This window comes from Podarcis muralis, chromosome 1 (genome assembly GCF_964188315.1).
Source record: "Podarcis muralis chromosome 1, rPodMur119.hap1.1, whole genome shotgun sequence".
NCBI lineage: Eukaryota > Metazoa > Chordata > Lepidosauria > Squamata > Lacertidae > Podarcis > Podarcis muralis.
The window spans coordinates 31,948,305-31,974,005 of NC_135655.1; the positions used below are offsets into that span (position 1 = coordinate 31,948,305).

The 25,701-nt window shown below is 43.0% G+C and overlaps 2 protein-coding genes across 4 annotated transcripts in view; one reads left to right on the forward strand and one right to left on the reverse strand.

The window, feature by feature from the left end:
• Nucleotides 1-13,850, forward strand: ALDH6A1 (aldehyde dehydrogenase 6 family member A1). The gene is made up of 12 exons (XM_028719979.2): nucleotides 1-73; nucleotides 3,153-3,203; nucleotides 3,489-3,563; nucleotides 5,529-5,690; nucleotides 6,437-6,515; nucleotides 7,369-7,671; nucleotides 8,656-8,777; nucleotides 9,161-9,350; nucleotides 9,991-10,172; nucleotides 11,193-11,372; nucleotides 12,042-12,140; nucleotides 12,532-13,850. Exons 1-12 carry the CDS (start codon nucleotides 17-19, stop codon nucleotides 12,634-12,636), a joined length of 1,605 nt encoding a protein of 534 aa, XP_028575812.1. The 5' UTR covers nucleotides 1-16; the 3' UTR covers nucleotides 12,637-13,850.
• Nucleotides 10,649-25,701, reverse strand: part of BBOF1 (basal body orientation factor 1) — a 20,212-nt gene continuing 5,159 nt past the window's right edge. For 2 of the 3 annotated variants that reach the window (XM_077925649.1, XM_028719992.2), the window contains exons 5-12: nucleotides 25,322-25,402; nucleotides 24,816-24,886; nucleotides 24,413-24,557; nucleotides 22,300-22,793; nucleotides 19,814-19,918; nucleotides 18,480-18,548; nucleotides 14,286-14,379; nucleotides 10,649-11,094 (exon numbers count right to left, since the gene is read on the reverse strand). In XM_077925649.1, coding sequence (XP_077781775.1) covers nucleotides 11,014-11,094; nucleotides 14,286-14,379; nucleotides 18,480-18,548; nucleotides 19,814-19,918; nucleotides 22,300-22,793; nucleotides 24,413-24,557; nucleotides 24,816-24,886; nucleotides 25,322-25,402 — 1,140 coding nt within the window. In that variant the 3' untranslated portion in view covers nucleotides 10,649-11,013. Of the gene's footprint in view, nucleotides 11,095-14,285; nucleotides 14,380-18,479; nucleotides 18,549-19,813; nucleotides 19,919-20,909; nucleotides 21,106-22,299; nucleotides 22,794-24,412; nucleotides 24,558-24,815; nucleotides 24,887-25,321; nucleotides 25,403-25,701 lie in introns of those variants that run through there. The other variant, XR_013392172.1, reaches the window with a different exon arrangement.

Below are 25,701 nucleotides of genomic sequence, written 5' to 3' on the forward strand. Positions count from 1 at the left end.
GGTGGTCGCTGGCAGAATGGCGGCGGTGACTGCGGCTCGGGGGTCTCAGGGAGGGCGGCGCCTCTGGCTCGGGGTGAGACTGCATGCTGGAGGGGGAGCGGCCCCGAAAGAGACTGGGGTGGGGGGAATGGGGAGGGCTCCTCTTGGGGGTTTCGGGTCCGCGGGAGGCGAGAGATCTTGCCCCTTCCTCCATTTCAACTGCCCTCCTGAATACTCCCAAGCACACATACGGGCGAGCGGGCAGGGGGATAATTTACACCCCCCTGGAATAGCCCCTGGAGCGGGATCGACTTTCGTCCCACCACACTCGCTCCGCCCCCCTTGCAAAAGGCGATGAAATCTGGCTGGCGAAGGGGATCGCTTCGCAGGAGCCAGCGAACTTCAGCCTTGAGTGGGTGGACGCGCTTGCTTTTTCACGTGCGAAGCGAGGGTACACGCGGGATTTCTGAAAGGCGAAGGTGCAATCGCTCCCCTTTGCTTTCAGTTATCCCTGAGTGTGCCTAAGCCGCCACAGGACATCGCAAAGCGTGTTGTAGGATCAGACCGGGATCCATGCAGGCAGGAGCCCATTGCAAGAAGAATCCCACGGAAAACTGGCTGGTGGGCTTATCTTCTGCCCACCCTTGCTTTAGATTGTACTTCTCCAAAGTCTAAAGCACTGTTGAATGTATGCAGTGCACGCTGGTCTATGCCTATTTACCTGGAGGCTAGTTCTGCTAAATTCCTCCGTGGTAAGTGTGCATAGCCGCCTTGAACACACACCGCTCTGTGATTATGGGGTCAAGTACATGCAGGGATCCGTTCATACATGACAGTTCAACTCTCTAATTGCCTTGCAGAGTATTTGCTTGTTTATTTGTCAATTGCAACCCTGGGGCAACCCCAAAGCGACTTACAACCAGAGTAAACCTTTCTCAGTACAGAATTAACATGTTGTAGATCTTAATTAACCACGATTTGTGTTTGAAATGACTTCTGAATTGCTTACTGCCCTCTACAATTGTGACTTACAACCAGAGTAAACCTGTCTCAGTACAGAATTAACATATGTGTTGCAGATCTTAATTAACCACAAGTTGTGTTTGAAATGACTTCTGAATTGCTTACTGCCCTCTACAATTGTGTGACATGCTGTAGTTCCAAATGAAATGCACACTGGAAAATCTTGCAGGTTCCTTACTACAGTTTCATCTATGGAGCTTTGAAAGAGACAGTGAAGAAGTTTGGAGAAGGGGAAGGAGCCATAAACCTTTTTGGCTTTCTATGACAAATGGATACAGGGCCCTAGTGGGAGTCCAGGCAGGGGGGTACAGCTGTATCAGGCCCAGACTTTTGAGTTCCTTTAAACATAAAATAATCTCTTGCCCTTGTAGAACAAAAGCAAAATGTGCAAGGAACGTTTGAAGGAATTGCTTTGTGAGATAGGAGCCTGCTCACTCATTGGCTAAAAGCTCTGAAGGGTAGGAAGTCAGAGCTGTGATTAATGAGTGCTATGGAGAGACTTAGTCGTGCAAACCCAAGGGAATATTTGCAAATGGCTTAAAAGTACATAGGAAGTTCCTTCTCCTGACAATTTTGAAGGAGCTTCCTGCAGCCAATCCGAATCTGTGCCTTGGTTTCCGAACATTTTGGAAGTTGAATGGACTTCCGGAATGGATTCCGTTTGACTTCCGAGATACCACTGTATATCCATATCTCAGGTGAGCAGGAATCGTGGTTGAGAAGCTATGGATTATGTTGCCATCATATTTATTTTGGACGTTTTAATTTTTAATTGAAAATATTTCAGATGAACAAAATAAAAGTGAAAAAAAAGGAAAAGAAAAGGTGCATTAAAATACAAAAACCCGTATAATTCTATACATATATAACACAAAGGTCTATAAATGAAATTATTATTCCAATACATATACATTTATTTATAACCTACTATATTTTTTATAAATGTTTTCCAAATAACAATATTTGTCCATATGCAGTCTATGTCTATAAGCTCTCCATTTGTATTTTGCAACAGTTGTCATCTCTTCTATCAATATCAGTATTTTAGCCATAGTGAGGGTGCGAAGAATCTATTTACGTTGACCAGTTGTCAAATTCCATGTAGTAGATAGATAATTTAAAATAATATTATCCTCTGACAATGCTAGCTTTCCCCCCCAAAGGTAATGTTTATACAGTCTAGTACTTTCCCCCCAAACCTCATAAGCATAAATGTATGTTTCAAATAAGAATTATTCTTATTACATCTCATATTTATCATGGATGTCTAAAAGCTGAAGGCTTGCATGGATTGAAACAAGCTTCTCTACCCTTTCCTTTTGGGTGGGATTCAACTAATGAGTTTCATCAGCAGAAGCTGTGGGCAAGGACCTTCCTTCCTGTACACCACTCCATGCCCCCTGAAATTGGCTGGGGGCGGGTTTTCAAGAGAACTCCTGCAACAGTGCGCAGGGGAGCAGAGGGGGAATAAGTTTGTCTAGCAAGCCAAAATGCTTGCACTGACAACAGTCACCATAGCATGATGTTGAATTCCTTCCACAGAAATGCATCTTACGACTGTATTTGTGGGTTGTTCTCTGTCTACAACTCAGGATTTGCCTGTCCTTTGTGTACAGGAATTGTAATGATCTGATCCTGTACATAGTCTTACAAAAAAGTGTTCCTGTTACATCATTTCTAGATATCATTTTGGAGGACTAAATATAGGAACATATTTTCTTAAACATTTCATTCATCGTTCTAAAGGAAATGACTTCATAATCCATTCCCTGCAACATAGATTTTATCTATTTATTTGGGAAGCCAAAAGAAAAAAAGAGACTTTGGGAAAAACAGAAAAACATTCTCCCCCGCCCCTGAATTTTCCCAGTCTTTTTTTCAGGGCCTTCATTTCTCCATGTTTGTCAGGCATAGTAATACTTATGTGTGGCCCCAGTTCAGTCTTTGGTGCTCTACTCCACCTGCAAAAGAGAACACAAATTTGCATAAGACACAAAGAAATAATAAATTATGGCAGTTTGAAAATGAGTGAATACGTCGACTGTTCATGGCACAGCCTTTGGTGAATTTCGGGTAGCTGAATGTCTTCACAGAAAATTGTAGCTGTGCTGCTGAGTAAGTTCTGTGTTCCTGTTTTTTCCATCTTGTAGATCCAGAGGAAGGCAAATTGGCATTTTTCATCCTCCTATTCATCTTCAGTGGTAAGTTGGTTTCTTCCAAAATAAAGTTTTAGTTGCAAGTATATTGGCTTTAAACAATCTTGTGGATTGCAAATTCTCAACCCACTTTTCTGGCAGTATTCATTAGCTTTGGTTGCAGATAAATGTGGATAAATGACTGCAGCTCCGTGAAGAGAATTAGAGGGCGAGAAAGGAAAAAAGAATTGATACTTAATCCTTATGTTAAGTATGTGGAAGAGTTTAGCTTAGTTGGTATTTCAGCATTCAGATAAACTCTGACCCTGACCAACCCTTTGTATTCTGCAGCCAACAACCAAGCTGTTCATCGATGGCAAATTTGTTGATTCCAAAAGTAATGAATGGATTGATATTCACAACCCAGTAAGTAAACTTCCTTTTTCTTTCGTGCTTTTCTTCTTTGAGGCAGGAAAGGGTTGGATTGTGCAGTTGACCAGTGTAAGAAGGAACAGGCACACAGGAGCAACGCTTTAAAATGGAATTGCTTAAGTAGTCTGAATTCCAAAGCTGTCTTTAGCTTGAAATTTAAAATGTCTTTCTGCATAAGCTGTCATGTGGTCCAATTTATCACCGGCAGAGGAATAAAGTTGTTTGGCTGGAACTTAAAGCAGTGAGCTTAGGACATGTGGTCCTCTGGATGTCGCTGGACTACAACTCCCATCATCCTGACTATTGACCATTCTGACTGGGGCTGATGAGAGTTGACAGTAACATCCAGAAGGCTATGAGTTCCCCATCCCAGGCTTAAGATTCCAGACACTAAGTGTAGATACGTAATCACTGACATTATTTTGCTTAATGTACTCCTGAGTCCTCCTAGTGGGACAAACTCCAACTGATTTTATCTGGAGGCTAGTCTGGCAACTTTAAAGCCCTGGGTCCCTGTGGTGATATCACCCCTTTTAAGACTGGTTTATGGGAATGGGTTAGAACGGGGGTCAGCAAACTTTTCAGCAGGGGGCCGGTCCACTGTCCCTCAGACCTTGTGGGGGGCCGGACTATATTTTGAAGGGGGGAAAAGAACAAATTCCTATTCCCCACAAATAACCCAGGGATGCATTTTAAATAAAATTACACATTCTACTCATGTAAAAACACTCTGATTCCCGAACCATCCATGGGCTGGATTTAGAAGGCAATTGGCCTGGATCTGGCCCCCACGTCTTAGTTTGCCTACCCGTGGGTTAGAACATCAGAAATAATGAGCTTGCATACAGATGTCTCCTGTTAAGGCTTCAAGGACAGTGTCACAAGGTAACTGGGGTGGAAGAGGTGAACACCCACAGTCTAAGTTCCCATAAAACCTGGACTGGTGGGATCTCTCCGCAGCCAGCCAGCCAAGCCGAGGTCAGCATTTATTTGGGCTTTGGACAGCATCTTCCTCAGACTATTGAGATTTAAATGTAGGCGCTTATGTTAATTAACTGGATAAGGTTGTGCTTAATGTTTTCTTACTTTCTGAGCTATTTTAATCTGTGTAATTATTGGGAGTTTTTCTCTCTTGTAGAGTTGTGTTTTAGTAAAGTCGACCAAGGCAGATTGGGCCCAATTAGCGGACCCCAACAGTCTGTGTATGATTTAATGAAATTTGGTCTGGTCTGAGTCCCTTAACCCTTTAATTTTCACCACATTTTTCAGAGCAAGGGTCATCCACCACAGTCCCTAAGAGAAATCCCTGATTGTCAGGCATGAGTTCATGTGCTGTTAGCAAAGCATGCTGCATTCCCTTTTCCTCCCCTGCAGATCTATTCAGAGATGTGGCAACTTTGCAGCTGAGACTCAAAAGTTTGCTATTCATCCCCATCTTGGATTCTCAAGAAATCCCATTTCTATATATTAGAGATGACACCCTTCCTTGATTAGTGCCTTCAAAGAAGAAGGTTCATATTCAGCTAAGCATTTTCTGTTTGCACAGGACATGGAAGTCTGTTGCAGCAGATTTGGAGCCATTTCACTTATGGTTTCTGGCTTCTGGTTGTCCCAACCCTTGTAATGGGTATTGAGTAGGTATTGTGTAAAGAAATAATAAACTTCCATCCCAGCTGTCATGGACTGCAGGAATGGCCACAGCATTCTACCACTCCCTGCACGTCAGGGGTTAGGATTGCTCTGTTTATCATCCATTTAAGGCCGTAAACTTAAATATCCTTACTTGAAAGAGTTACCCACTGAAATTGAGGTTGGGCTGGACTAGACTTTGCAGCTAGCTCCTAGAAGATAATAGTTGGCCCTGAAATTTAGCCACAATCTGTGGATTCCTATGTTAAGGCAATCCTGAGTTGGTGGCACATTTATAATGACCATTTTTTGGTGTTACTATTCTAACAGGCCACCAATGAAGTGGTTGGTCGTGTCCCCAAAGCTACACAAAGTGAGATGGAAGCAGCAGTGGCTTCGTGCAAGAAATCTCTACCGAACTGGGCTGAGACATCCATTCTGAGTCGGCAGCAAGTCTTCTTGCGATACCAACAGCTCATCAAAGACAATCTGGTGAGGAACTGGACTGACCAGATTGTGTGTGTTTTGAACAGTTATTTTTAAACTGTGGGTCCTGATAATGTTATTGATTTAGTCTTGTAAAATGCTTTGTGGTGGGGGTTTTTCTTCAATCAGGTGTTATACTAATTTGATTATTTATTTAATAAAATTAGTATAACGCCTGATTGAAAAACAATCATTTTATAGCCCTTGGCCCTTGGCCCTTAGCTATAAAATGGGAATTAAGATAGCCTTCCCTACAAAATCGTTACAGAAATGAGCAAAATAAAGTGTACAAGCCTCTTCTCACATTAAATAATTTTACCCTGTTCAGGAGGTATGTTATCTTCCTCTACATAGAGTTCATAGCCTGCCTAGAAACAGGATGAAGTGAACTGTGCCAGGCTCCAAAAGCCCACAAACTGTAGTCCTTGAAAACCTATGCCAGAATAACATTATTAGTCTTTAAGACTTCTTCTTCTTCTTTTGCAAAATTGCATTTTATTCTCATTCTGAATGGTCCAAATGACCCATCCACCAGCTGCGTACAGCCAGGAATAAGATGGGGGCAGGGTGGTGATTACTCATGTGCAGAGTGGCTTTTCCCTACTATTGCACTTGGCCTCCTGCAGCACAGTAAATCTTGCTTCTTGCCTTCTGGTTCAGTAGATGAGCTTTATTTCCACCTTTGTTGAGTTTCCCTTTTCTCAGTTTCAGGAATTCTCATTACCTTTTCTTTTCTTTTTTTTAATCACCAGAAAGAAATTTCAAAACTGATCACCTTAGAGCAAGGGAAGACCCTGGCTGATGCTGAGGGAGATGTGTTTCGAGGCCTCCGTAAGCTGCCGGCACCTCTTGCTGTACATAGAAAATGGCTTTTCACGGGCTGAGGGAAGAGCAGAATACTTCTGAGTACTAGGCCTTGGGAGGATAGCCCCTTCTGTAACCTTCCAGGAAGGAATTCCGAATGCTCTGTGAATTTTAAAAACACTTTTTTCGCTTTGTTTATTTCGCTTTGTATATTTCAAGTATATTCTGAAATGCTAAGAGCTTTGTTTTCCTTTCTGATATCTTTCTGACAATACCGACATTATTCCTTTATGGTAGAATCCCCTTAGCGTAGTTCCTGTCTCCATTTGTACATGAATCCACCTCACCTGTTAATTATCTGAATCGAAGTAAGTCTCAGGCAGAAGCCTATCCCTGTTGGAATAGGGAGAATTTCTGGATGGTGGTGATTGTATTGTATGAGTTATAGTGAAGGAGCTGGAAAAGCTAACCAGGTTGTGAGGACATTGAAAAGACTGCAGGGGTCAGCAAACTTTTGCAGCAGGGGACCACTCCACTGTCCTTCAGACCTTGTGGGGGGGCAGACTATATTTTTTTTGGTGGGGGGAGAATGAACGAATTCCTATGCCCCCCAAATAACCCAGAGATGCATTTTAAATAAAAGCACACATTCTGCTCCTGTAAAAAGACCAGACAGGCCCCACAAATAACCCAGAAAGGCATTTTAAATAAAAGCACACATTCTACTCATGTAAAAACATGCTGATTCCTGGACCACCCAAGGGCCAGATTTAGAAGGCGATTGGCCGGATCCAGCCCCCGGGCCTTAGTTTGCTCACCTATGGAAAAGAGCATTTCCAGGGGCATTTGGAAACTGAGAAGTCCCTGTTTTTTGTTGCAGAGGTCGTTGAACATGCTTGTAGTGTGACATCCCTTATGCTGGGCGAGACCCTTCCCTCCATCACTAAAGATATGGACACTTACACCTACCGCTTGCCTCTGGGTGTGTGCGCAGGCATAGCACCTTTCAATTTCCCAGCCATGATTCCTCTCTGGATGTTTCCCATGGCCATGGTGTGCGGGAACACTTTCTTGATGAAGCCTTCCGAGCGGGTGCCGGGAGCCCTCATGTTTCTTGCAAAGCTGCTGCAGGATGCTGGAGCCCCCGATGGGACACTGAACATCATCCACGGACAACACGCAGGTAATTCCAGGGGAGGCTCGCCTGGCGCCATTCATTACAAAATGTTTAAGGCAAAAACATTCCTCTTATTCCAGGCCTTTGGCTAATTAAACAACCCATAAACTGGGGAGGGGAAATTGCTTTTGTTTGTCACGGTGTTCTGCATTCTTGTGTTTTTGTATTGTAAATGGCCCAGTGATCCTCAGGTGAAAGGCAGTATAGAGATTTAATAAAAAGCTAATAATAACAATAACAAATGCAGGGCAGGCCTCCAAGGCTGTAGTGTAGGGGCAGAGTAGGGTTGATATCATGTCGATATCATGCAGGCAGGGGTGTGCTATATAGCCAAGATTGGGTGCTTGTGTTCTCTTTTAGCTGTTTAAAAATAAGCGCCTTCTCCATCTTTTCCACTTTGATCCTGGTAACCACAGGTGCAAATTCCCCACTCCTTCAAGAGGTATGCCTTGAAAGGCTAGGAAAAAAATCTCCCCCTTTTACCACTCTTGGTCTTCCCTATTTGCAAGTGTGACCAGGTTATTTGCTTGTCCAGATCATGTGTTTGTGTCGTGATCTGGGAACAAGGAAGGTGTGAGGGTTGCTGAGCCAAGTAGATAGCCCAAATGGGAGAGTGTTTTTGTTTTAAGGATGTTCTGTGAGAACATTGGAGTGTGAGAGAGGGAGAAATCTGGTTAAATTTTTTTTTTAATGTATTTTTATTAAAGTTTTTCTTGATTTACAAAAGTATGTGCAATGTCTCTCTCTCTCTCGTGTCCCCCCCCCCCCCCATGTAACATTTTTACAAATCAGTTTCATTTGTTGAGACATTAGGGAGAAAAGGGGGAAAGAGGTGTGGGGGAGGGGTGACGATGTTTCTATTTTACTTAATATATGTAGGGAGAAATTTGGTTTATTTGTTTAGGTTATTGTTGCCACAGCACAAAGATGGAGAGCTCTTCGGTGACGAGATATAATGAACAGTGTTTTGTTTTTCTTTTCTTTTTTCAGCCGTGAATTTTATTTGTGATCACCCTGATATCAAAGCAATCAGCTTTGTAGGATCTAATCAGGCTGGAGAATATATCTATGAAAGGGGTTCCAAGAACGGCAAGAGAGTGCAGGCCAATATGGTAAAACTCCGCATAATGCACCACTTGACATCTCTGTTTATAGGATAGTTGTTGATGATCCTGGAAAAAATCTATAATTTTAATGTCCTGAATTGTATTTCTGAAGTTATGATGTTACAGTCAAAAAGGACAAACTTCAAAGTCATTTTAAGTATGGTTAACACGAAACCTTTAAATACTCCATATATTCAGGAGCACTTAATTATCTAGCAGAAAATCTCAAAAAACTTTGCACCTTTTTTCGTTCTGATTTTACATTGGTGTAACAGCCACATTTTCCTTGAAGGTCTGGGACCATTTAAGCTGATGTTTGAAGATTACTGTTGCTTAATATATATATATTTAGCTTTTTTTTTAATAAAAAAAAGTACATTTCATTCTAGGGAGCCAAGAACCATGGAGTAGTGATGCCAGATGCCAATAAGGAGAACACCCTGAATCAGTTGGTTGGAGCAGCTTTTGGAGCAGCTGGGCAACGTTGCATGGCATTATCCACAGCAGTCTTGGTGGGAGAGGCTCGGAACTGGCTGCCCGAACTGGTGGAGAGAGCTAAGAAGCTGCGAGTTAATGCAGGTGCCGATGCATTTGTTTTAATCCAATCCAATTTCTGCAGATCTAGAAAAAGAGTGGGCAACCTGTCGCCTCCCAGATGTTGTTGGGCTCCACACATGTGGGCAACACATGGAGAGCCACAGGTTGTCTAATCTAGAGCATTAGAATGTGTGTTGTAATGTGCTTGTTAAAGGCTCATTTTTGGAGCCCTGAAGATGATCAGTGCAACTTCTGTCCATTAAATTGTTTCTCTCAAGTATCTAATAAATTTGCTTTCTTTGTGGGGTCAGTCGCTGCTTTTTCATAATGTAATAAGATCTCGGAACGCTCATTGCATTTAACCTTATAATAAAAACCATGTTCACTTTATGGAACTTCACTGCCTTGTCACCAAAATTAAGAGTTGCATAGCTGGCTAGCTAATTACTTAGCTACATTGAAAAGGATCAGAATATATGGCACTATTAAAATAAACCTGTGACTGAAGCTAAAGAGCACAGTTAGCCTTGGATGGGCTAAACATGTAGCAGTGTTACAAGGCTGCATCATGAGGACCATGTTTAATTTCCTATGTTGACATTGCTTGCTTTATTGCTTGATTTTTGTTAGGTGTTTAAAAAGAAGAGTTTAGGATTTGAGCAGGTTTTGTGTCTTGTCATAGGAGACCAGCCTGGAGCAGATCTGGGGCCGCTGATCAGTCCCCAGGCCAAAGAGCGTGTCTGTCAACTGATTGACAGTGGAGCAAAGGAGGGGGCTAGCATCCTTCTTGATGGACGAAATATCAGAGTGAAAGGTTTTGAAAATGGCAATTTTGTTGGACCGACAATCCTTGCGAAAGTCAAGGTGAGCTGATGTACTGATCAGCAGGTGCAAATTAAAACACCTTAAAACTAAGGAAGACATGAACATTGATCCAGCATGTTCCAAGAGGTAGCCTTCCCTTTGGTCTTCAAAAGACTGGTGTTGGCCCACAGCTATATTTTGTGCCATAGTGAAATGTTGCAAATGTCCCGATACCTGGCTATTGAAGTGAGCTGTGGCTAGAATGTGGAATGGTAGTCAAAAAGTGGTGAAGTTCAAGAATGATGCTTGGTGGATATATGGGAATGGATGGATAAGGAATAATAAAGGCTGGAATGCGCTGGAGAGCCTTTCCCTGAATAAAAAAATGGTAAATTGGCATATTTTTGAATGCCTTAGATGTGACTGGCATTTGAACAATTGTGCAACGTGGCCTTTATTGGTTGCATCTGATGTTTCAATGTGCCTTTCAAATGTTTATGTTTGCGAAGCATCTTGCGAGGCAATATGCTCTAAAATGGGATAAAATCTGTTTAATAAATGAATACTTTTCACTGGGGTCATTGTAGGGATCACAAGACTACAACACATTTTGCAACCTCACTTCATTCCCTCCTGCCAGTCCGCTGTGAAGTTGTTGAGAGAAGAATCCCATTTTCCCCCTCTTTCCATTGTTCATCTACATTCCTTGCCTACTGAGTATATTCAGACCTCTTGCTTTTCGTTGGTTTCCTCCCCAACCCCCTGCATTAGGTGGTGGTTCTCTTTTTTATGTACTTCTGCAAACCTTGGGGTTCTCCCTTCCCAAGCTTGGTGATAGCCTCCTTCTTGTTTCTTAGTCTCCCCGTCTGGTTACAATCCTGGCAACAGTCACCATCTGAGTTCAATATTGGAGGGAGGGATGATAGCCTAGAGTGGCAGCCATTTCATCAAAAGGAACAGAAGGGTCCTTTGTGGTGATGACCTGTGAAGGAAAAGGATGTTTCTGTGTTAAGTGTCAGAAACAAGATTTCTGCAGAATCTGATGTGCGGTACAATTAAAAGTTGCTTCTTTCTTGACAGCCCAATATGACCTGCTATAAGGAGGAAATCTTTGGACCAGTTCTAGTGGTTCTGGAAGCAGACAGTCTGAATGAAGCCATTGAAATAATCAATAAAAATCCTTATGGGAATGGAACAGCCATCTTTACCACAAACGGTGCCACTGCTCGGAAGTACTCTCACTTAGTAGATGTTGGGCAGGTATGTAAAGGTTGAGGTTTGTGCTGAACTGCTCAGGGTACTGTTTTTGCTCCATCATAGCTCCATGACAGAGCAGATGCTCTACATCCAGACTGTCCCACATTCCATCTTTAGCATCTCTTAGTGAAAAGATCGTTGGATAGCAGGGTTGGGAAATTCCCTCTCCAACACTAAAGGTGCAAGAACCTTGTCCTCTTTCCTGTGCAGCCTCTTTCTGCTTTCTGCTTTTCATTCAGGAATTCTTCTTCACAACCATGCAACCACTGCTTTTATAACATCAAAGTACATTGCTCTATTGGAGCATACATACTGAGAGATCTCCATCTGAATGTAATGCACTTGCCCCATTTTCCCTTTGTGGAGCCATTTGCTATGCTACCAACGAGGAACTGAGGGCTATTTTATTAACAAACTGAGGACCAAACTGATGCTGTATGCATCACTAACATTCAACGCGCAATTTTTTTTTAAATGCAGAAGATTTCTCTTTATTTTCTTTTTTGGTCCTGAGGTTACAAAGTAAGAAACTGCTCAGTGCTCACCCAGTGAGACTACAGCAGAGCATTGATTTGAATCCAGGTTACCTTGAGCCTAGCCTGACTCTTTTTAGATTTATTTGTGCATTTTCTTTGATTTATAATAAAATTATCAATTTTGGCTTTGCTTTAGATTGGTGTGAATGTTCCAATTCCAGTGCCTTTGCCAATGTTCTCCTTCACTGGCTCTCGCGGGTCTTTCAGGGGGGACACCAATTTCTACGGCAAACAGGTAATCCATGAAGTTTGTTTTTTAATATATATATAATGATACATGCTGCAGCAAGCCAGGAGGAGCCAAGGAAGGAAAGAAAACTTGATAGACAGAGGGAGGGCTTATCAGGATGCTGTATTTCTGATAAGAAGAGAAAATGAGCAGGAACTTTCCAGGGAAAATATATTTTGCCTTGTGGCAGGTGTGAAGAACCTATAGCACTTCAGATGTTGCTAGACGACAACTCTAATTATTCCTGACCATGGGCCATGCTGACTGGGGCTGATAAATCTGGAGTCCAATGAAGTCAAAAGAACTGCAGGTTCCCCTGCAGCCTTATGGTTAAAACTAAAACCAGCGACTCTGCAGCACAAACTGATATGAACATCTGACTCTTTGTCTCTTTCAGGGGGTACATTTCTACACACAGCTGAAGACAATCACTTCTCAGTGGAAGGAGGAAGATGCTACTGATGCCAAGCCTGCCGTCGTTATGCCAACCATGGGGAACTAAAGCACCTTGTTAAATTTGCTCAAGATGCTGCTGAAAGTATTCTTCACCCACTGATGCAAGCTGCTCTTGGATATTCCCTGTTGCCATTGTTGCCCTAGAAATAACAAAGATTGCTTCATTTCAGGCTCCGCATTTAAAATCAAATTGGCCAGGGCCCTTTAACACAAAATTTAGATTTTTTCATCTACATACTGGCTAACCCAAGGTATTTTCTTTAATTCTAGAGAAAATAATCTGTTGTGTGTAAACAGACAAAATCAGCTTCTTTTGTCCCACTCATGCAACCCAGTGCTGAGAACCCAGACTCTATTTTTCATGGGATGTTAGTTTTTAAGAATCAATTGCTGCAGTTAATGCTGTTTCTCTGTTCACAGCTGGTATGCCCTGCTGTCAGAATCTAATTCAGCTTTCCCCCGCAATAAACTTTGGATACTTCAGAGAAACAGATTTACTCATTACAGACTGAGAAGTAAATGTGTAGGTACTCAACTTTAATAAGTAGTCTCCAAGAATCTCACACATAGGAAATAGCTGTTGCAAAGAGACAGTGAAACCTTACCAGTGGGAACTTTAGTTCCCATGATGCATGGAAGCAGCATGCAAGCTGCTTTAAAGCGGACAGATTTTCTACCTTAACACAGCAATGTGCCTATACGTTATTTATGCACTAAATATTTTTGGAACCAAAACATGTGTGATCTTTGCTTCTGGGGCTGCTAGACCATCATGGTGTCAAAAATAATAAGCCTTCATAACGACGCAATTGGTTCTATCAGTCTAGCTTTCAGGGGGATATTACTTCCCATTGCACTAGTGCAAAGGAGAATTGTAGGTTCTAGGGCTATTTAAAGGCAGTCCTGTATAGTGGGAGTACATACAACTTGAGATGACATCTTGAACTGCACAGCGTGTGATCTGCATAGGTTAGCTGTGAGTGATGCAGTCATGGGATGGGGAGGGATAAACTATCTGGCTTCATAGGGATGTTAGTGGCATAAAAAAAACTTGCTCAAAGTCCTTTCTTCCACTTTGAAACCATGCAGTGATTTTTTAAGTTGTCTAATGAAACAAATTGGACTCATTTGATATTCTGCCTTTTGTAACCAGCAAGCGCTTAAACTGAAAATGGTAATGAATAATTGAATTGATTAATACTCTGTATGTTGTGTCTTACATTGGTGTTAATCATGAATAAATGGCTATTAAATTCAGAATTCTTCTGATTTTCTTCAGGAAAACAATCTAATAGCACAAATCCCCTTGAACCCATTGACTTCAGCAAGCTAAAACTTTGTATTGAATTAAGGCAAAAATCAGAAAGTTTCACCTTATCAAAAAGGGCTGTGAACAAAATGCCCTCATTTTTTATTTCAGAATACAGTTATACAGTACAAAGACTTTAAAATGAAACAAATGTTACCAAGAAATAGGATTCCATCTTGCAAGAAAGCATTAGTGAATTTTTTAAAAAGAAAGTCGTTGCCTTGAAAGAATAATTGAAGTAGTAAATTGAAATGTATAGAAAACATTTGAATTTCATCACTGCAGCATTATTTGCCTGATAGACCTGGAGCCCATGAAGAAAGGTGGCTTTCATTATATATTTTTCTTGATTAGCAGCCATCTTAGTTGGATTGTGGTGGTATAACCTGAATATCTGGAAGGGATGATCCTTTACGAGGTGACTCCGATAGTGGTGCCTGCTGAGTGATGAAAGCATAGACAGGAATTGTATCATCAGTGCTGTAATGGAAAGACAGTAAGAAAAGGTCACCATTAGCACATACATTCGTCCAGATAAGCCTAACAATTGCCCTCTGTATATTACACTTTCCATCTCAGTTGTACTCAAGATTTCAGCAGCAAATTTAACCCCTTTTCACATTTAGGCTATAGGCCCAAACACACCCACACTTTTAGGGATGTTTCCCCTAATAGAACTGTCTCTCCTGCACAGAAAACTGTTCTGCTGTGTTTAGATCTTTGTGGGGGTGATCCTAGATCAGGGGTCAGCAAACTTTTTCAGCAGGGGGCTGGTCCACTGTCCCCCAGGCCTTGTGGGGGGCCGGACTATATTTTGAAAAAAATAATAATGAACAAATTCCTATGCCCCAGAAATAACCCAGAGATGCATTTTAAATAAAAGCACACTGTCAGAGACTGCCTCCCGGTCCCAGCTCACAGAGGACCAACGCTAGCCAGTAGAACTGTACAAAAGTCTTTATTGAAGTTTAGTTTCCATTTTCAAGCCCTAGCGTGCGTCTCTACGTCTAGACCCTAGACCAGCGAAGCCTCGTCTGAGTCTCCGCCCCCTGTACACCAGTTTAAGACTCTAGCCTTACTCCACCTTCTACGTTTCTCCTTCCGCCTCTGGGTCCTACTACCCCCCGGGGTGCCTTCCTTCCTGGACGCCTCGGAGGCGGACCCCTCGGACTCTTCCCCCTCTCTTCGGCGGGCTTTGGGACCTGGCTCCCTATCCGGGCTGCTCATTGCGCCACCCTCTTGCACATTTGAACTTGGCGCGCGCGCGCTGCCTCTGACCTTCCTTTTGACCGTTTCCTCGCTCTCTGATGCAGGCGTGGCTAACCCTGACTCCTGTCCTTCCGCTGACGGAAAGCTGCCTGCTGCCGATCCTTGGGACTCCTCCCCCTTACTGCTCTCCGGTGGGGAAGCTGGTCCCGATTTCCAACTGCTGCTTTCTGAGTCCCCTCTGGCCCCTCCTTCCTGAGGTGTTCCCTCTGGCAACCCCCTAGCTCTGACCACGGGAGCCCCTTTCTGTGAATCCTCTGATTCGCTGGAGAGACTTAGAGACCTCGGACGGCTATCATCGCTGACCTCTCCCTCGGATTCCTCTCCCTCGGTCTCTAATTCCTCCCTTTCCTGTCCCTCTGCTCCTGAACCCCTGACACACACATTCTACTCATGTAAAAACACCAGGCAGGCCCCACAAATAACCCAGAGATGCATTTTAAATTAAAGGACACATTCTACTCATGTAAAAACATGCTGATTCCCAGACCGTCCGTGGGCCTGATGGAGAAGGCAATTGGGCTCGATCCAGCCCCCAGGCCTTAGTTTGCCAACCCATGTCCTAGATAGTTGACAACAAAGGTCCTGGCCCATACTAAGGATGTCCTCCTGTGGGCAATGGCCTCAGCCATGCACATTGGAGGCACTGTGCCCTTGTCTCCATTTTCAACCTATTTTGCAGCCGTCTACCTTAGGCCAGCTGTTAGCTGGAACTCCAAAGAGTTCCCATTGTGTTGAGGGGTTACAAGGAGATTTCCTCAAACCTTGCAAATTTAGGTGTTAATTGGGTCTGCTACCTTTCCCCAAGGAACTTGAGATTGAGGATTTTCTGATTTTCCAGGGTTGCTCCCATGGTACATGTCCTCCTCAATGTCCTAAAAACAGCTTGGTGGTTGAGCTGTTTAGGGCACAGAAGTGGGAGCCTGGCTCTAGCTGCTTCCCCCCCAATCCTTTCTCTGAAGGGACGAGAATATCAAGACCAAGTTGTGGCACTTGCCGTGATCTAATAATGGTAGCCTAATAGCTGCACAAACATCATGGAGAAGGAAAATCAGTTGCTGGACTTCCTCAAACCCCATGCAAGTCAACAAAGAGGTGATAAGTAGGCCACTTTGAAAACAGATAATAAACCCAGTTCCCCTGCAAGGGAAAAAGTGTTTCTCAGTGTGTAAGAGAAAAAAAAGAGTGTATACAGTGCCTTTAAAATGCCATGTTCTGGAACAGAGCATAGATGTGGGGGATAAAGTAGCCCTGAGCTATTTTTCTTTCTTTCTAAATGTTTATAGAGCTGCATGACTCAATAGTAATAATAATAATTATTATTATTATTTATCATTTATACCCTGCCCATTTGGCTGGATTTCCCCAGCCACTCTGGGTGGCTTCCAAAAAAATATTAAAATACAATAGTCCATCAAACATTAAAAGCTTCCCTAAACAGGGCTGCCTTCAGATGTCTTCTAAAAGTCTGGTAGTTGTTTTTGACATCTGGTGGGAGGGCACTCCACAAGGCGGGTGCCACTACCGAGAAGGCCCTCTGCCTGGTTCCCTGTAACTTGGCTTCTCACAGCAAGGGAACCGGCAGAAGGCCCCCGGGACCTCAGTGTCCAGGCTGAACGATGGGGGTGGAGACGCTCCTTCAGGTATACTGGACCGAGGCCGTATAGGGCTTTAAAGGTCAGCACTAACATTCCAACAACCAACTGTGCTCGGAAACGTACTGGGAGCCAATGGAGGTCTTTCAAGACTGGTGTTATGTGGTCTCGGCAGCCACTCCCAGTGACCAGTCTAGCTGCCGCATTCTAAAGACAGTCTGCATTTTTATTATAAATGGTATTCTGTTCAATGGGGGGAAAGCATTTCTTATTACCGTATTTTTCGCCCTATAGGACACACTTTTTCCCCTCCAAAAACGAAGGGGAAATCTGGGTGCGTCCTATGGGGCTAATGCAGGCTTTCACTGAAGCTTGGAGAGCGAGAGGGGTCGGTGCGCACCGACCCCTCTCGCTCTCCAGGCTTCAGGAACAAATCCGCAGCCTAGGCAGCCCTGCAGGAGTTCCCGCAGGGCTGTCTAGGCTGCGGATAGTAGCCCAATTCCCGGAGCGCCAGGCGCGCTGAAAGCAGAGCTCCCGGCGCTTCGGGAACACATCCGCAGCCTAGGCAGCTCTGCGGGAAGTCCCACAGGGATGTCTAGGCTGCAGATAGCAGCCTGCCGCCCGGCGGGCGAGGCGCCCTGAAGCAGAGCGCCCCTCGCGCCGGGCATACATCTGCAGCGTGGGGAACCCTGCAGGAGTTCCCCGCAGGGCTCCCCATGCTGCGGATAGCAGCCTGCCGCCCGGCGGGCGGGGCGCCCTGAAGCAGAGCACCCCTTGCGCCGGGCATACATCTGCAGCGTGGGGAGCCCTGCAGGAGTTCCCCGCAGGGCTCCCCACACTGCGGATAGGCGCCCTGAAGCAAAGCGCCCCTCGCGCCGGGCAGACATCGGCCAGCCCCACAAGCTCGGGGGACAGCAGGGAGGCGCAGCGCCGCCATCCCGCTGTTCCTCGACCTGGTTCGGTTTCCCCGATCTGCTTTTGGGGGGGAAATAAAGGGAATTTCCCCCCCCCCCTTTATTTCCCCCCAAAAAAACTAGGTGCGTCCTATGGGACGGAGCATCCTATGGGACGAAAAATATGGTATTTCCCTTGTTATAGTCTTTTACCCTCCTTTCCTATTTCCACCTCATAGCATTCTATCTTCTCTCAAGACAGAGTCATGTCTGTTTCTTTCTATACTCCCAATGCCTCTGCATCCCCATCTGTTACCCTCCCTCCCTCCTCCACACGTCTCTCTGCATCCTACTGGACCTCTCAGTCTCTTTTTTCTCTAATTAGAGTCTACATCTCCATCTCTCAGCAACCCTGCTTTTTTCTTCCTTTGTGGCCACTTTCCATATCTACCTTTCTTTCACTGTGTAAATTGCTGGAAGAGTGTTGCCTTGTGTCTGTTGATATCAAACTCAATGAAGGAGTCAGACATGCAGAACAACTAGCTACAACATGCTGGAAAATATAATGCTAATTCCATCACATATATCCAAAAGGATAGAAAGTGAAGATGTAGTAATACAAGCATTCTATCTCCTACCTTTTTTCTGTGGCTTTCGGTTGGACCTAGTCTGTCTTACATAACACTGGCAGCATAGATCTTCCCATGCTGGCAGGGTAACATGGGAATCGCCCATGCAAGTACTAGCTACCATTGCCCTTTCCGGAAAGTGGGACAGTGCTACAAAAAGAACTACTAAGTCACTAGATAAATGCAAATTCTCTTACCCAGCGTTCTTTGGTTCTGCTAAATTCATTGTGTCTGGAGTTATGGGAACCAAAGCGTGACCGTATTTCCTATAAAACAGAAATGACAGCAAAAATAATCAGTTCAGTTCCCATTTCTGTAATATTCCTTGTGATGAGAGTTGGATGAAAAGAAAGCAGACACTGCTGATCTGTTATCAAGCATTTTGTCTCTCCTCTGCCCAGAACTCCCAGAGTCAATGCTATTCTGTGACCCTGCAAAACTTTGGGGAAATCATTGACTCTGCAATGAATCTACACACCTGAACTTCTGTTCCATTTTCTCCTCCTGAATAGTAAGTTAGTTTGCACTTTATTTCAATACTATGTGTCAGAATGCGCTAGTAACTAAGGCTGTGAGCCTAACCATGTCTACTCAGAAGTCGGTCCCACTGAATTCAATGGAGCTCACTGCTTCTTATTGCCAGATAAGTGGGATTCAGATCACTGCTTAAATTTTCAAAACTAGAGAAAATACTTCATAATTCTGCCATTTTAAATTTTAGTACTTCTTAATAAAGTCTGGATACCCATTTCCCCCATTAGCTAGTTAGGACCTGTACAAGAAAAAGGAACACAGAAATATTTTTCCAAGCTACTCTTTCCTATTTGCATTCTTGCTCTAATACAGAGGATGACATCCAGTAGCATCCATCCTTTTCAACAGTGGAGGCAGGACTTGCAGAAGCTTCCATCTTCCGCTTGCAGGAGTTAACGTCTCTTTTTTGTTCTGACTATGCTAGGAAAGCAGGGCAGCTAGAATTTCTCAGTCTCAGGCCTAGTGGTTCTAATTCAATCAAAAGCAAAATATGGTATTTACTTTCTGCAAACCTCTCCTTCCAAAAAAACTGGTTTAGCTAGTGAAAGTTCCAGTTTCAACACTTCCTCCCCCAACACCACCAGAGGAGTGTTTCCAACTACCCTTCGGAAGCCCTGCTGCAGGAAAGGAACTATGAGCAATCTCGTGAGAGGGGTATTTCTAGGACCAAGCAGAAACTATCAAGCTCTCTTGTTTTTGGGTTTTTTTTGTGTGTTTTTTTTGCTACTGCAAAATTTTTGTTGATGCCATGTTATTATATGAAATGTTGTGTTTCATTTGTTATATTTTGCTATTATGTTGTTTCATTATGTTATGAAATTGTTCCTATGATGTTGACTTTTGTTATAAGTCACTTTGAGCATGATTCTTTTTGTGGACCGTTTCTCAAGGGTTTCCGTTTGGCGAACAAGTGCTGAACTGTGAAATGGGCAGCTACCAAGTGGGTGAGCCCTAAGGATTCTATAGCCCTTGCTCACTGTAACAGACTGGACTTTACCGTTGTTTAAGGCCATTCATTTTTGCAAAGAGTAGCCTCAGCACACTCTCCTTCTGCTCCCAGGTCAAATCAGAAATGTCCAGTTTTCCTTTCTGAATATTTGTCCTACAGAAAAAAAGATAAAATCAAGAAATCAGTACCTTACGAGCATAAATCTACAAATATATACCATAAATGACTGTGTCCTAGATCAGTTGGTCACTGAACTGAAGGAGGAGGAAGTGACCCTGGACTTAATCTTAAGGGGCATCCAAGAACTGGTGTGATTGGGAACAGTCATTGTGCCGCTAATGAATCCAATATATGTGTAAATGAACAATTGCCAAAGTCCAACGCATCACATTTGACTTCAAAAAGAAGCTTCTAAAAAATTAGGGGACTGTTAAAAAGGAATTTGAAAGGGAAAGTCAGGAAAGTCAAATCTTCCCAGAATGTTTTAGGATCATCCAAAACCTCAATAATAGCAGCTTAGATCAGGAAAGACACCACCAAGGTTCTCCTGGAGGTGCAACCATAAAACTGCTAGCACGTTTGAAAAATGAAGGAAGGTCCGGTATGGTTTCAAATTAGATGGGGGGCCATGTGTTGAGATTTCAGCATTGCAGGGGGCTGGGACTTGATGACCCTCAGGGTGCCTTCCAACTCCACAATTCTATGCTTCTTATGCCAAGATGATTCCACTGCAATTAAGGAGCAACTTCAAGGAAGCTATTAGATTCAAGAAGGAATATTTCAGGGGGGAAATGGGCCAAATGAGAAAAAAAGGAAAACAAACTTCAGCCAAAAAAAATAAAAAGCAAGCAGATGGCAAGAAATGTCCCCAAATAAATAAAATTTAAAATGCATTTACAGCCAACAATAAAAAGTATGTAAATTAAAAGTAGAAGCTAGCTAGGGAACAGCTGGACCTTTAGACTACAAGGGTGTCAAAGTGTGCAGATGGAAGAAAGGGAAATCAAAGAAAAACTTTTGCTGCGGAAGATGTAAGGCAAGCACTTGCACCTGAACTAACTTTCTCAGGAAAGGACTCTGAGGGACTAAGGCAAATGGTGGTGACAAGAGACAAAGGTATTATGGACAAAATAAAAATGATCACCTGATCCAGATGGCATCCAACTAAGAGTTCTTAAAGACCTCAAATTGCTGATCTTGTAACAAAAATATGGAGTTTGTCCTTAAGACTGGTACTGTATCTGTGTTTGAGGACTGGAAAGTGGTCAATGTAACACCAATGTTTAAGAAGGGATCCAGGAAATTACAGGCAGGTTAGCTGAACATCTGTTCCAGGAAAACTGGTGGAAAAGGTATTAAAAATAACATTATAGTATACAGAAGAACAAGCCTTGCTCAAGAAGATTCAGAGCTCTTTGAGAGCATCTAGAAGCATGTGAATAGGGGTGATCCAGTAGACACAGTGTGCTTGGACTTTCAAAAAGCTTTTGATAAAGTACCTTGTCAAAGACTTTTTGGTAAGTTTAACAGTCATGAGATAAGAGGACAGGTCCTCTTACAGATCAGTAACTGCTGGAAATAAAACAGGAAGCAGAGAAGAGGAATAAACGGACAGTTCTTCAAATGGAGAGATGGAAGAAGCAGAGTCCTTCAGGGATCTGCATTGGAAGCAGTCCTTTTTAAACTTGAATATCATGATTTGGAGTTGGGGTGACATCCAGTCATTCAGGTTGGCAAAAACAAACAGGACAAAGGGATTGTGAGGAACTCTAATAGGTTATTCCTAAACAGACATTAAAATGGCATATGCAATTTAAGCACCACGTAAAGTGATACACACTGGAGAAAGAAGTCCTAACTTCACATATCTGCTTATATGGTCTGAACCGGTGGTGCCTAAGCACAATAGAGATTTAGCATCATGACATTAAGAGCTGTTTTGACAATGGAATTGACTACCTGAGAAGGTGATGGACTCTCCTTCATTGGAGACTTTTAAACAGGGAAAGGATGGCTACCTGTCAGGGATTCCTTAGTTGTGTTTCCAGCATTATACAGGGTTAGATTAGATGACCCGTTAGATCCCTTTCAACTCTACAATTATATGGCTCTGTCTCCTTACTCTTGTGCTGCAGTAAGCTTCTCTATCTGGCTTCCAGGTTTCTCTCCAGGCAATGCCTCTCCTTGGGTATTTTGGCCAGGATGGAATGTGCCCTTAAATTCTGACAGTGCATTTTGCTTGCCAGAATACAGGATAGGGAGGGTGTGTGAAGAAACTAGCTTATTGTACAAAAGTAAAATTTTCATTTGTCACTCCACCCACTTTACCTTTGGCTCCACTCACTACTGGCATGTGGTCCCGGAAGGTGGCCAAGAAAGAAATGTGTCTCAGGCTAAAAAAGGTTCCCTAACCCGGCCCTATCCGAAGACAGTCTAAATTGAGGTGTGCTATTTCACAGGGATTTTTACACACTTTCTGTTCCTGGCAGCCAGGGCCACCAGAAAGAAAACTTCTACAGTTCTACCACATGTACCATTTCTCTGCTTCCAGAAGGTCCATTTGTACACTATTTGTGCTGTGCTCATTGTTGTTAAAGGTTCTGATTTTAGGGTATTCATCTTTCCCTGCATATGCTGCCATCATTTTTCTCTGATATGCATCTTGAGCCACCTGCTTGTAGCACTTTCTGCTGGTTATGATCTCCTGTTTCACCTGCTCCAGAGCATCTAAGAAGAACTTCTCCACCTCAGTCCTTTGGTCCAGGATATTTCTGGCCAGTTTCTTCACTCTGCTCATCTCTCGTTCCTTCATTTCCAGCAGCTGCTGCAGCTTTGCAATTTCTGTCTGGCCTGCCTGGTTCTGCATCAAAGCCTTCTGTTGGGTACTTTCAACTTCAGTTTTAAATTCTCGGGTCATATGATAAACAGCTTCTTCCAGTTTTTTCACCTTGTTTTGCAGGTCCTGGATCAGGGCTTTCTGCTGAGTAATTTGCCGTATCTTTTCCTGAACTAACAATTCATTGGTTTCCTTTAAAAATAAATAAATAAAATTACTTGCAAGGTAATACTGTTTGAAAGCTGTTTTTTGATTATCAAAGCTTTCAAACAATTAAAATTCTTGAAACGGTTATAAACAAAATTGAAAACTTCAATGGATTACAGACTAGATTAAAATTTGTCCTGCTTGCAAATTCACCAATCTCAGATAGGCAGATTAAAGAGTCCACTGCTGAGCAGCTTGCACACACATTCTCTCCCTTCAACCCATGCTCAATCTGATAAAAACAAACTTAACATAAGCTTTCTCTTCCAGTTAATATGCAAAACTAGTGCATATTTGTATTCTGGAGCAAAACTACTATAGGTTTCAGGTTAGCCACAGGTAGTTGAAACGGACAATGTTCAATTGGAATGACTAATTTATGTTTAAATCTAGAACTTTCACAATAGTGATGGGATTTGGACTAATTTTAAAACTATTCTGGCTCTGATATATGACTATAATAATCCATAATGGGTGGAATTCAATGCTGTGCTTCTTCTATCATTCAGTCTGCACAAGCAGCAGCCTGCCAGATGGAACGATCCTGCCTCCCCCATGCCCTGTTCTGGGGTTCTCCTGTCCGCCAGCTCAGAGCCAATTTGGGAGGGTTGGGAAGAGGGAGCCCAGTCGCAAGTGGGTTGAGCTGCTTAGGTAAATCCCACCCACTGAATATATCCCAAAATCTCAAAATACCGAAGGAGAAAATATAGAATATGGTCTTCAGTGGACACCTATTCATGCATTACTGGTGTGTAAGGCATTTGCATGCTCAAGGCCCACAACATGACCCCACCCCTGAAATTACATCCCCAGGCTGCATAACCAATGTCCACATGTTGAATGGTATCTGAAAATGATTCCATACGCACAAGCTGCTGTTCAAATACAAGGATCCACGTGATCAGGACACTTACACAACCAGATGTACTATTGACATCTAGGTGCCACATGTAGGTGTAACAGCAGCTGCTCCCATGTTTGCATTGCTTTGAATGCAGATAAAGGCTAGATAAAGACTAGCCTGGGAACAAGTCATCAGCCCTGCCCCTGTTTCAACACGAGTGCCCTACATGCAAGTACAGTGGTGCCCCGCAAGACGAATGCCTCGCAAGACGGAAAACCCGCTAGACGAAAGGGTTTTCCGTTTTTGAGCTGCTTCGCAAGACGATTTTCCCTATGGGCTTGCTTTGCAAGATGAAAATGTCTTGCAAGTCTTGCATTTTTTCTCTCGCTCCCCCCCTTTTTCTAAGCCGCTAAGCCGCTAATAGTCTTTTAGCAGCTAAGCCGCTAAGCCTTTAATAGCCGCTAAGCCGCTAAGCCGCTAATAGGGTTGCTTCGCAAGACGAAAAAACCGCTAGATGAAGAGAATCGCGGAACGGATTCTTTTCGTCTTGCGAGGCACCACTGTAACATGTGAATTGGTGTTAGAAGCCTTTTCATTACAGAACAGAACAGGAGCTTTAGCTTCCCAATATACCACCAAATGTTAAGTGATTTTGACACAGATATGGGGAGGTGCTAGCTCTAATGAAACATGCACAAAATGAATTTCAAGGGATCTTATGTATAGGAGAATGAAAAAGGTAAGAAGTCATAAACTTAACCTTCTCCTGCAAGAGAAAGGCATTTTTCTCCTCCAGTTTTTGCTTGGCTTTTTGTAACTCTTCTGTTTCCTTCATGTGGTATCCAAGAGCCTCATGAAGACGAACATTCTCTGAAAAAACAGCTTTTCCAGCAGCGTCCAACTGCCTGAATAAGGGTAAAGACTATTCAGCAGTTGGAATCACAAATTTCCTGTATTAATCACAATAGGTCACAGTGCACAAGCTGTAGATACAAAACAAACAGATGGAGACAGCATTCATGGGTGTGTTAAGGCTGCTTTGGGTCCAGCATCATATTTACTTATCAGAAACAAAGCACCCATGTGGATATCCTAGGAATTACCGTACTTTAGCATCTTCACAATGGTTAAAGAACAGAGAAATCAAGTACGGTAAGGCTTACATAATGGCTTCATGGTGAGCCCTTTCGGCTAGCATATAAATCTTCTTCTCTGCTTCTCTTTCAAGTCGTTGCTGAAAGAAGCATAAACAGATATTTTGCAATGAAAACCAGGCATAAAGCGGCATTCACATTTCAAAAGTATGTGAAGGAAGTGTTCGCCACTTCTGTGTTATAGAAAATGACAAAAGGTTGCATTTGAAGGTTGAGGTTCAAAACAGACAGAAGCAGAATGGCAGAGATCCATAACTTTTCCTTAAAATCGGTACCTATTTCCTTATTTATTATTTCAGGTTGGGGGAAGACAACAGAACAGGCAAAATATTGCAAATCTGGAATCTGGATCAGTACAGTACTTCATATTTCTTCATTCCATACACATAGACTGCAAGCCCCATATTGCTGCCTCAAAGCTGTTTGAACTGGTGGATTGAAGCAGACATCCTGTGCATTATCGCAAGGACTGTGCATGCTGAAACAACATATGTACTACTGCCCCAACACTATACCTTTTCTTCAAGGAACTTTTTCTCCAACATGCAGATTGTTTCCTGATGTTCTTTTTCTGTGATTTCCATGATTTCATTGAGCTAGGATTTTAAGAAATATTTAATTATTATTTTAACCATCTAAATGACAATTTAAACAAAACTCTCTAGAGCGGTATCTCACACTATGCCACACATTTTTCTCATATGTCCATATTGCATGCCTTGAAACTCACTGTGCTTTCACCATCTGTTACCTGAAAATTTACCAACTCACTTTTTCACATTTTTGCAAGTTTGCATATCAGGTAACCAATGCTTTTCTTCTAGAAAAATAGTTGCCAGTACTCACCGTGAAGTTGTTACAATAAGTACCACACTTTTTAACAACAACAAAAGAG

What these genes read in the sequence shown, in the direction of transcription:
- ALDH6A1 (XM_028719979.2), top strand. Translation starts at nt 17, where the DNA reads ATGGCGGCGGTGACTGCGGCTCGGGGGTCTCAGGGAGGGCGGCGCCTC. An exon ending in AGCTCATCAAAGACAATCTG is followed by an intron (nt 5,691 to 6,436) that starts GTGAGGAACTGG and finishes TTTAATCACCAG; the next exon opens with AAAGAAATTTCAAAACTGAT. An exon ending in ACTTAGTAGATGTTGGGCAG is followed by an intron (nt 11,373 to 12,041) that starts GTATGTAAAGGT and finishes GCTTTGCTTTAG; the next exon opens with ATTGGTGTGAATGTTCCAAT.